This window comes from Meleagris gallopavo, chromosome 1 (genome assembly GCF_000146605.3).
Source record: "Meleagris gallopavo isolate NT-WF06-2002-E0010 breed Aviagen turkey brand Nicholas breeding stock chromosome 1, Turkey_5.1, whole genome shotgun sequence".
Taxonomy (NCBI): domain Eukaryota; kingdom Metazoa; phylum Chordata; class Aves; order Galliformes; family Phasianidae; genus Meleagris; species Meleagris gallopavo.
Window position 1 is genome coordinate 22,147,325 of NC_015011.2, and position 12,532 is coordinate 22,159,856.

Consider the following 12,532-nt stretch of genomic DNA (forward strand, 5'->3'; position numbering starts at 1 on the left):
TTTTTCATTCAAATCCAGATTTTCAGTTGTGGAATCACTGCACTTTGTTTAGACATCAATGACTTTTTAGATCCATGTTACATTCCATTTCCTCAACAAGAATGTTCAGATGGGGATTTTGAAAACTTCTGAAAACATTGCTGAAACTAGTTTTATACGTAGACTAGAGAGATACTTTTAGCTCATCTAGCAAAATGTAGCTTTATTTGAGAAATAAATGAAGTAATAACAAAAATAAATCACTCACTGTATTCTACTGCCTAGTGAAAGTCTACAATGCATTCAACAGGAGAAAATTGGGATGCTACCATTCTGTAATCTCAAAATCATTTTCCTGTAGTTACTTGAAACTAACTTGTTTCAACAGGTTACTTGTCCAAATCCAGTCTTGACATTTCCCATGAATTGACTGAATGTATTTAAAAGGTTTGTCATTGTTGTTGTTGGCTAAAGAGTAAGGACTTGAATAAAGAATACATAAGCCTATTTCCTCCTGGAAGTGTTCATGCTGTAGTATTCACATCTCAGCATGTAAATTTAACGGTTCTTAAGGATTTTAATTTAACTTCTATCAAAAGGTAGGGGAAAAAAGCAATGATCCTCTAATGTTTTACATTAAAAGAATTCTTAATTGCCTTTTTGTCTGGATGTATGAACGTACGTATATAAGCTATTGCATTTACACAGTGTATGTTAACGTTAACAGAAATGTGACGTATATATAGGGGGAGACCTGAGATTTAAGAGATTTCTTTCAGTCCTCCCATGTCTACAGTCAAACTAGAATTTTTAACCTACAGTTAGGTACCTTGAGTACATAGTTTGGAATAAATACTGCATGTGTTTCTTGCCACAACAAACAGTGATGTCAGTGCAAGACATTTTTTTCTTAAACTTTGTAGACTGAAACCCCTTTATTCTGTGTTAAACAAATCTACAGGTCAACTGAATAAGCTTGTTAACCTACTCTGAAACTGGAACTAGAGCAAAACCAAAATACTCTGCTCCTGAAATGCTAAGTATGAAATTTTAACTACACACAAGCATTTGGGATGCATTGCATAGCAACTCATCATTACATGAAGTTAAATGGCCTTCCAATTTTAAATGGTATAACTCAATGAAAAAAGGATCCTAACATCTTTAAGTTGGATATTCTCTCCTTATCTGAATGGATATTATGCTCACAGACAAAATATCAGATCTCAGTATCTACCTTCACTGTAGTGCAGAAATAAATGGTGATTTTTTTTTTTTTCTGGGCTCACGAGTGTGAAAGTCATTTACTTCCATACACTGTCCTGGTCACATAACTTTCACAGGCTTCCCCAACGTTTTAGGTAAAACAGAGGTCAGATTTTGGCTTTTTGGATTCTCTCCATCTATCACTTTCTCAGTAGTCTATGTGAAATGAATTTGGCGATGTCACATTCTATTGAAGAGGCATGCACGTTATACAACTAAGAACCAAATGGGTTTGTAAAACAAAATCCTCTTGCAGCCCCTGAAAAAGGCAGCTTTGTTTAGGTCTGAAACACATTAAAAGGGCAGTGCAAGAAAGCTTGAATTGACGTGATCTTCACCGAACGTTTGGTCGAGACAAGCATTTAATTTTCCACTCCATTTAATCTGACATGTTTTATGATTGCCAGTTTTTTCTTTGAAGTGATAGATTTATGAATAATAATACACTGTGCTACTTTCCACACAATTTAAAATGAGTATTTTCATACTAGATGACTCTCTTCCTGAAAATCGTCTTTCAACCCATGAAAAGAGGAGTGACTATTCAGTAAATACCTGCTTCATGAATTTCTTCTTGTCCAGTGTAAGAGGAAAACACTTGCCCAGAGAACTTATATCGCTGCTCTCGAAAGTTGTTTTGCAGATAGTCCATCAGCATCACATAGCCAGACTGCTGCATCGTAAGGACTTCACAGAATGCTGCTAACTAGAAGAGGTGATAAAAAAAAGAAGTTGGAAGTCATAACAAATCAATACATTTCTTCTAAGAGGCAGAAAAGCCCTGGAAAAATGGCACTAGGAAATTCTCCCCATTGAGTTTCCTCAGGATGCACTGAAATTTTGCTAGTCTCTATCTACTGGTTTACTCCACCTGCACTTCTCAATCGTTCTGCTGACAGAACTATGCTCTGTTCACTGTTTGGACTGGGGAACGCCAAAGGAGCATTTTCTTTCCTGTCTGGAGGAAGGTCCAGAAATGTTGGAGAGATTACCTTTGATGACTGTACAAAAAACTTAAAACTAGAGAAAAAAAATATGCCAGACTGTTGGGGTGGTAATAAATGTCATGAGTTTTTACCATACGCATTGTAACTGATTTTCCCTGTTATGATGTACAATTGTTTTATTTTAATACATTAAATAAATTACCTGGTGCTCCGAAATACTAATAGTATCTTTGAACACAATCCATTCAACTGTTTCCGAGCAGGGAGGAGTTGATAAAGACCCATTGTAAGTGTAATATTTGTCTGTTGCATTCGGTAAAAGGTTCAGCAAAACAAATGGTTCTAAGGCAGCCTGTTTTCCTGAAAAAGAAATTTTAGGAAACATTTTTTAGAGTAAAACAGTAATGAATAAATACAAATCACACTATCCCAAGGAGTTACTATTGTAGAACCTCACTAATTTTGAGGGTATTTGGAATCTAATTTTCAGTGAGGGTAGCATAAGAACAAATTGCCGCACCTTTTCTATTTAGATTGAATATCATTCAATACAAATTTTGCTTATTTGGAGAAGTATAATGGGTTATTCCAGTAGCAAATATAGAAGCCAGCATATTTGTTCACAAAATCTTGTTCAACTAAGTGTTCTATTAGTCGTCTGAGATGCCAAATTCTTGCCTCACTCACGAACTTCAAAGAAAAAATGTTAAGCCTTTCTAGTTGATCTCACCACATGACTTCAAACTCTCCCTGAACTTGGTCAAGTTGTTGAGTTTCTCACAGGACCTTCTGCAGAAAATCTTTGCTGGTGGAACTGTCACAGTGACAAATCTGAGAGCTGCATTACTCAGGTCTGCAAAAGCAGAAATTTATTAGATATGGGAGTTTTAAAATAGCGACAGTAGCAGCTTTACACAAAGCAGAGTAGGAAGCAAAGACCTCCTCCAGGAGAGTGTGACCTTTCTGTTTACTGTCCTTGGAAAATAATATCACTTCTTTCAGGTCAGCAGTTTACCTGGTACCTTGTCTGCTGGGAGCAAGCATGATGAATTGCTCAGTCCATCCACAGAAATCTAACTCTGTGCTGATATGGCAGAAGGGTCCAGCACCAGAAATTAACAGAAATGGTAGCAATTTCCTCTTGACAGAATTTTTCAATGTATGACAATTATCAATGATCTGCCTAATGGATTGGTGTATCCAAAACAATACTTGTTTTTCACATTGTGGAGTACTGCAGATCCTCATTCACTTTATTTCTACTCAAAGTAACTGATTTTAAATGGCTTCCTTTTGAAAATTTTCACTTATGAATATTTAATATATATTCAGACTGTGCATTAATTTGTGGTCTATTACTTTTAGAGTCCTAGGCGGATTTCTGACCTGTCCTTGTCTTCACAGTGAATTACATTAGCAGTTTATTACAGATCATTGATGCTTTTGTTTCTGCACAGTGACTGTTTCAGAGTTAACATTTAAAAGCTAGCTCTTCCCCTCTCTTATCCGCATATGATGAAAGGGAAACTTTTAGCAGTGCCAAGCAAAACACATCCTTTCATTCCTCATGTTAACACCTTTAGACAGTAAGCACCATTGTTATCTGATAACATGTTTTGCTGCTATATTTTTCCTAGAGTAAGAATGAATGGTCAGCCCATGCTAGGTAGAGGTTTGGGGACATGAAGCTTCTCATTTATAGAATGAATGATGCTTTAGATTCTGCCAGTTTGTATTTTAAAATGCCTTTGAATATAATAACAGCCTAGATTTTAAAGTCAAACACCTACAAAGAATTAAGAAAAAGAGAGACTTTGTCTGAAAGGAATAGGACACCTCTGCACAGCTTGGGAATTCAGCAGCTGGGATTCAAATACATATAGTACAGATGTGACTGATAAGAACAGATCATACATACGGCTGGCAAGGACAGATTGTGTGCTATATGATTTTCTTTGAGATGAACAACTTGATTAACTTGTAACCTGAATTTTGAGAGCTCATTTGCATTTCATCCAAGAAAACCATATTCGGCTCATTGTTGAAATGCTATGTAGCGGTTGTATCTTGTATCTGTTGATAATTTACAGCTCCTATGCAAAGCTGTAGCACAACATCCGTCTTGATGTATTACTCACTTTTTGTTGTATTTCACAGAACTTGCTATACAAAGATAGTGAATTCTGACAGATTTATATGCCTCCCTCCTCAGCCTTTGCAATCTACAGAAGTTGCTCACTCTTATATTCATTGAACAGTATTTGCTCTCAGAAGAAAAACAATTTAGTGTCATGCATTTGAAAATTCTTAAAATAGTGACATTAATAGCCTTTAACACTTCCAACTCATTGATACCAACGTGCTTTACAAAACTGAAGCATCATTACATGCAGGAAAACTGAAGCTATGTGGGACATTTTGTCAGAGTCGTGGCCACCCATGGAACAAGAAAATATCCTTATGCAGAACATCAGTCTTTTGTGTTTATTCTTCCATGAAGCCACTATGAAACAGAGTTAGAAAGAGAGGTCCATGTGCTTGGGGTAAAGCCATAAGGAATTCTAAAGCAGTGTCAGCAGATGGTATAAATAATGCTAGTATAAATAATGCCAGTACAAATCTGATATAATTGAATTATTTCAAATTCACATAGCAGCTACTGAAATAAGCATTTCTCTCCACTGGGTCTACAGAATACTAATATTCAGGTTCAGTGTTTATAAAGCACATCTTGGAAGGGTTCAGCAGTGTTATTTGGCTCCCAGCCACATACGATACTCCAGAAATCTATGCCTAAGAATATTCATGGGATAAATCAGACATTTCACTTGACTTAGCATTTTAAAAGTTGCAAGTTCTTTGGGATAATTATATTTATTCATCTGCACTTACTAGTGTTGTTACAAATATTCAGTCTTGAAGTAAATTAAGTCTTGTTTCTAACAAAATATATGCATCTATGCTCTTGAGAACTGTAATCCCCAATGCCTTTAAGCTTTCATAATTATGCTGAAATTGAATTTGGTCTAACCATTAATCAATAAAACATGGTAGCAGACTTACCAAAACGACTAACACTATCTACTCCATTAATGATTGGAATATAATCCGGATTATCTTCTACTCCAATCTGTTAAAAAGAAATTGCATTTTTTACATCACAGACTTCATGAAAAAATAAAATTGAAGGTTGCAGTTTACCACCAAAATTATACATGGCCTAGCACAGTGCATAAATATTTGCAAATCTGCTTTTTTTTTGGTGAAAATAAATAAGAAGAATATATGCAAATTTTTAACAGTGATCACACATTAAAACCCTTTAAATTCAGTTTGAACATCTGCTGTTTGAAAGCTTGATAATGACACATAGAGTTTTTTTTTTACCTCAAACAAAATTGATAAAGCTCTTAACTTTCCATTTCCTTTAATTGCCTCTTCGAAGTCTGTAAATAGATCTCCATCATAGCAATAGATTTGCATCTGCAAAAAAAATATTAACATATATTACATATATAAAAACAATCAATGCAATTATTTTTATTCCTAGTTTGAGTATAAATGTTCAACCAACCAACTTAGCACAAATATATGGATATTGATATACTGTATATTCTGATATGAATATACAGAACAGAATTAATCAACTGTTACCTATCTAAAAAGTTCTATACTGGAAAATCATTAAGTCTGGAGGAGCTGTCCTTTCAAGGAGAATATCATTATCCACAGCCATACAGCAAGCCTGGACAGCCAGCTGATACCGTATATATAATCTACAGTACTCAGATGAAATCAGTCTTGCAATCAACTGTAAAACACAAATAATAAAGCAGGGTGTCCCTCCTGCACCTGCCTTGCAGTAAGCATAGAGAAAAACCGGTAATGAAAGATTCTCTAGGATTCTTTGCCCACATTTGCTGTCATGGGCATTGGGTTTGTTGCATCCCTTCCTCTCTAACTTTGGATGCAGTTGGGAAATCCGTAGTGCCAGGTCACTGATATGAAGGGGACAGTCTTCTGCTGACAGTGACTTTTCATGCGATGGTGGGTGAAGTAAATCTTCTCTTAGATGTCTTGGTGGGATAGGTAGAGTATGAGTGGGAACTTTAAATAGCTGTGAGGTAAAAAAAAATGACACCTCCCAAGGAAAGCTCCTAGCTTACAGCTCTCCATAGAAAACAGGAGAACATTGGTGCTAATGCTTTGCTTTAACACTGAAATCCAAAGTCTCTGAAGGTTGGAGCAGCTCCTGGCTCTCAGTGAAGCCTGGGTTTGAAAAATCAGTTTCAATCTTAAATACTCCACCTCTGGGGCACAAGATGGGCCAAACCTGTGGGGGTTTAAACTTTGTCAGATTAGCAGGACCAACTCCCAGTGTCATCACAGATGACACAGGAAAATGCAGGTTAAACATTTTCAATGGACTAATGCCTTACACTGCTGCTCTCAAGTACATCATTTAAATATTACTAATTTGGATTGAAGTGATGATTAAATTCACAAGTAAGCTTTAATTATGTGATAAACAAAGGTGCTTAGTAAACAATGTTACTTTTTGCAAAATGACAAATTCTCAAAATCTATTCTATACTCTACCTCAAGAGGAAATTTTTGTCCTTCCAAGCTATGTTCTGATCCATCCGATGACGCATTGCATTTTCCCCAGTGAAAAATGATCTTGCTTGCTTTGAATACAGTATCTAAGCCACCTCCACTTACATAGTAATCATTTGTCAGGTTAATCTCCACTAAACAAAGAGAAAGAGAGGAAAACAAACACACAAAAGTGTCAGTATAAAAGCTAGTCAAGGCATCTATGACTCTCATATTTCAGAACAGGTGCAAAGAGGCAAATATGATATGCTTATTTTACTATATTTTATACATAATTTGTCAGGGAGTTGGTCATTTAAAGTAAAAAATGTGTTAATTCCTTATTAACTTGGAGAAATACATTTCATTTCATGCTTTTATTCATAAAAGTATACTATTTTTTGTCTCTGAAAACTAGCCCCACAAATATGCTGAAAAGCCCAAAAAACATTGTCTTAGCCAACCTGATCTTCTAAGAAAATAAATTCCTAAAATACATAGCTTTCTGAAAGCATCTGAATTTTTAACAAAAATAAAAAACACCCCAAACTTACTGTCACAATACTAGATGCCAATTCTAAAGGAAGATAGGGAAAGAAAGATTTAGCCAGTTACTAGGAGGGCTGTCCTGCCTGTGAGCCTCTTTGGATGTGGGGCAATCTCCCTTGGGAATAAGTGATGATGGCTCCTTCACTGGACAAAATTGTACGCAAACTGCAGATGGAATTGAACATTTGTCTGCTGGAGGGAATTAGCAGGATGGAATAGACCAAACCTGTACATTTGGCTTTTCCACATGTAATGACTATGAATTGTTTGATCTCTTGTTAAAAAAGCACTAACGAAGTTCAGTTCCATTACATTCCTCTCCTCAAGACTTTGAAAAGAATTTCAACTGAAGAGCTTTGCAGTTCTTTTTATAGTATCTGAATTGTATTGTAGAAGGAAGAACTCACACCAGTTTTGTGGACTTTAAAGAATGTTTTCTTGGGTATCTCTTTAAAAGAAAAACATATTTTTTTATCTCAGTTAATAGTGCAAATGTGAAATAAGCGATTTTTTGAGTAGTATGCGTGAAGTATATGATGACGCCAAGAACAGAAAGTAGGAGCAGTAGCACTAAAAACAACCAAACCGACCTCCCAAGGTACAAAAGATCAGCCCAGACCATCAGCTGCAGGAACTGCAGGGCCTGAGTGTGGAGGTGAGTGTAGTAGATGCAGGTGTGCCCAGCTGAATGCACCTTTCAAGCAAATGGCGAGGTTATGAGAGGAAGTCACCAGTCCACACAGGATCCAGGAATCTGAGTGAGAGATTGATGAGTTGCATTGTACATGGTATCTAGACTCTGAGGGTGGTAAAGCAATGACACAGCTACCCAGAGAAGCTGTGGATGCTCCATCCCTGGAGGTGATTAAGGCCAGGTTGGATGGGGCCCTGGCCAGCCTGAACTGGTGAGTGGTAACCCTGCCCATGGCAGGGGGTTGGAACTTTAAAGGTCTTTAAGGTCCATTCCAACTCAAGTCATTCTGTGCTTCTATGAAATTAAAATAAAACAAATCAAAATAAAATAAAATGTGACTGATCCAGGAATTTTCTGGGCACTGCTGTGAGACAAAGATAGAGATAGTTGTTAGAAGATGCCTTCCTTCATAACAGCACCTGAAACAAGTTATAGTGCTTCCATGAAGCTGCGTTTAGGTACTGCTATGCTAGATTTATAGCAAAGTGGTTGAAAAATATTTGTCTGACAATATATATAACACTATAAGCTTCTTTTACAGCTAGGAGAGCCCTTGTAGCCACAGAATCACAGAATCATAGAATTGCTCAGGTTGGAAAAGACCTTAATGATCATCAAGTCCAAACGCAGCCTAACCATACTACCCTGGCTCTAACAACCCTTCGCTAAATCATGTCCCTGAGCCATGAATCATCTTTTCCTAAAATACATTTTTAAGATAGAAAAGACAGATCAGACCACAAAAGCACCTGTTTCTCTCTCTCTCTCTCTCTTTTTTTTTAATTTAAAGAAGGGAGTTGAAGTGAGTAATTCATGTGTCTACATTACAGGTGTTGACGTGTCGATTAATCCCACCACCATTAGATTTTTGAAACTGCGACTGGTCCTTGAAGTGCTTCCAGATGAGTAAGTAATTTATTTGTATTTTTTAAAAAATGATTTCTATATATTCATTTAAAATTCTAGATACTAAGTAATAGCTATCATTACTTTGTAGAAAACAGTAAATTACTGTTCAGGTTAGTGAAGTGCTCAAGATGGTATGATAGTAATGCTATGATTTCCTTGGCTCTATCTGGAACATTATTTTCATTTGTGCTTTAGTGACTTTCTATTATGCTTGGCTATAGTCATCAATTGTGTGGGTTTTTTTCTATTGTTATTAAAATGATAAATTTAGAACACAAAGGCTATGGAAAAGGAAAATGAAAAAAGTTTAATTAAAAATCCACGGCTTGTTGTTCTCTATCACTTCTAAGTACTCTAAACTCCAAACATGAAACATGATATTTTACCTGTTTTGCCATTGTTGCGAATGAAAGTATCTTCTCCAGTTTCCTTTTCCCATCCATGGAATTTAAGTTTCTTTAGATTCACATTCACTTGGGTAAGGTCTTCATCTATATTAATAGGAGATTGTTTGGCACCATTGCAAGCTGAATATTTTTTTCCCCAGTCCGTTTGGTTCAGAGTTCCTAGAAACCAAAACATTGCAGTAAATACATTTAAACATAAACTGATATCCATATATTTTTCAGTGTGAATAATTCAAAACAAAGTCTGCAATCTGTGGTCAGAATACCTTCTCTTCTTTGGTCTCATCTGCCGCAAAACTCTCCACAAGTACTGTTGCATTCTACCTTCAAAAATTAGGTCACTTTTGATGATTTAAGATATACAGAAATGAATCTCCAGGGAAAGCAGAACACAACAAAAATGCCTCAAGCACAACATACAGAAATAATAAATGAAATGAGAGAGAAATAAGCTTTTAGATGAAAGAAACTGTCATTCAAAAAGAATTTGGAGTTACTGCAAAACCCTAATTTCTAAACAACTCTTTCATCACCCAAATGTCACCAACATTCCTTCTGCCTGATGAACTCAATCAGCCCAGAAGATTTTTAATAAAGGTATGATCTTTAAAGTAATCCTTACACAGAGAGAAAAACAAGTGATTTTACTCAGCAAAAGGAGAAAGTTTGTGATGCTCTGTCCAGAGAGGCTGGCTGTAGGGCCTGGCTTTGTCCATGAAGGACAATGCAGGGGTAATCCATCCACCTCCAATAGCTGTCAGGAGGTCCTGTGCCACAGCAGGGCCTTTTTCCAGGGCACTGGATTACACAGACACAGGCACAACATACTTGAACTCCATAAGAATTGAGCTAGTACTCTACAGATCAGTATGAGAAGTTAGCAGCTGCCCTGCGAATCTTTGGATTGTATATTACAGTAATATAAATTAGACAGCATTTTCGTGGTGTATGCATTTGCATACATACAAATATTTTCTATTGACAGGGGATTTTGATGGCATTTAAAGGGACTAATTAAAACTGAGTTTTGACTGTGGAGATATAAGAAAATATAGCTGCTTCAGTTAGCTTTTGCTTCCTATTAGTTACAAGAGAATATTAACGAATCCATTGCACACATTTAAATTCTATCATAGATGCTGAAATGAGCCATGGCTCATTTACAGGCTGCTTTTTTACATCCATGTCTGTCAGCAGAAGATTGGCTGTATTGCACCCCAGGCAAGGACAGCCCTCATATTGCACTCAGAAAACTCAGTGAAGGGAGAGGAGATGCAGCCAGACCTGTAACCATGACAATAGGCAGTGATACAAGATGCTCATCTGGATAGTCAGCTACCTAGAAACATACCTGAGTTAAATTATTCAGCAAGGATCAAGTCAGGCCAGTTACCAATATCACCTTGCCACATCAGAAGTACTGCAGGTCAGATGGCATGCTATTTACTTCTTTCAGTCAGGAACAGAAGAAACTGCTACGCACAATGGCCAAGCAAATAAAAAAGTTTTAGTCACAGTGTACTGAAACTGAATTTCCTGCAGGTGGGGATTAGAATCCTGTTTAAGTGAGCAGCCCTTCCTTTGTGAAGGGCACACTGGTGGGCTTCTGGCTCATCCTCAAGTAATGCTTCTCCTTGAAAAATTCTGAGTCCAAGAAAACTTAAACTTGGAGATGAACACGCTCAGGCAATCTATAGAGAATTTTCTAACAAATATTGAAGGCCTTTAAAACAAAAAAAGTCAATTTTATTTCAATATAAACTGAAATAATGAACTTGTAAAACAGGTAATAGAATTAGACAGGAAGAAATAACAATTCTCAGCTTTTCCTGTGCATCCTTGCAGACAGGTACTTGTTTCCAGGTCTACCTTCAGCCAACTCTGTGGCTTTCCAAGCTGCTAGGTTGGGCCTGGCTGGCCACCCACTGCTGTCCCTCAGAATTAGGCTGCACTCTCCATCTCATCTCTGCCTTCTTTGTTCCTTCGTTCTCAAGGCTTCCAGAGGCTGTTGCTGCTGTAGAGAGCTCCTTTCCTTCCACTGTCATACCTGCTCTCCTGGCTCACATTCAGTCTCTTCTTCAGGATGTTATCATGACTCTCAGCATGCTTTTTCCTTATTCTGCTCCTTCCTCTAGTAGCACCGCGATCGATGAAAAATCTACCCTCCTCTCACCACCTGGGTAATTTCTTCCAGATTTCTTCTGATGAATGTAAATATTCTTGACTTGCATCTTCCCTTTAAATTCCCTACTATCCTCTATCAAGTTCAACTCAAACAAATACATCAAATTTAGAGAAAGTATCATTTCCTTCCAAGTTTCCTAGTTTCATGTTTCGAATTCCTGCTTTGCGACGTAGAACATAAATTCCTTCTCTTGGTAGCTGTTATCTGAGCATCAACAAATAATATAACAAATCCCTAGCATGAAGCTAATTATAACATTAGTAATCTACATCCCAGAAGATAGTGCTGTGTCAACAGTGTAACCCACCACCGCATCCTGAGCCAGGGCACTTGGAATTAGGTAGGATGCCAGCTGTAGGCACTATGGTGATGTGATTCAAGTTAGGAAGCTTCTTCATTCATTCTAGATGTGAAGCTTGTTGTAAATATTGAGAGGAAGAAATGAGGGAAGCTGGAAGGCCTGACGAGATGAAGAACATTATTTCTTACCTCTCAGCTAGGCCTCAAACCTGTGATGTGAGCTTGCTACAAAGGTTTGATAATGTTCAAGCTTTTAATGTGTGGAAACAATTAAGACAAGTGATTGTGATACAGAGATTCTCCTTTCATTGTTTATCCCTTACTGAAGTCTTAGGACATTTCTGAATTTTTATGAGTCCTCTATAAATTTTAGAACAGTGATTTTCATGTAGTTGTAGGACACTACACACTCACCTGTGCACATGGTAAGGAACTGATTTATCTATCTTATGTATGAAAAAAATGCAAATACTTTTTCTGCTGCTCTCTGGTTGTCAAAAAATTAAGTAATCTGTCCTTGTTTGACTGCTAGTTGAAATCATCCAAGGATAAATGAAAAGTATTTCATGGTTTCAGAGGACAACAGTCTTCCAGCTAAGACAAATGAACTGAATGCCCAAGATCAATGCTCCTGCTGGAAAATCTGAATAGGTATTTGATGATTTTTAATCATTTTTCTTCTTTTTGGTCCAGCAGGTTT

At 36.9% G+C, this 12,532-nt stretch overlaps 1 protein-coding gene across 1 annotated transcript in view; it reads right to left on the bottom strand.

Moving 5' to 3' along the window:
• Positions 1-12,532, bottom strand: part of PTPRZ1 (protein tyrosine phosphatase receptor type Z1) — a 142,858-nt gene that overhangs the window by 60,337 nt on the left and 69,989 nt on the right. The window contains 6 exon segments of the mRNA XM_031552126.1: positions 1,801-1,951; positions 2,395-2,552; positions 5,256-5,322; positions 5,580-5,675; positions 6,792-6,943; positions 9,327-9,506. Of these exon segments, the coding sequence (XP_031407986.1) occupies positions 1,801-1,951; positions 2,395-2,552; positions 5,256-5,322; positions 5,580-5,675; positions 6,792-6,943; positions 9,327-9,506 (804 nt within the window).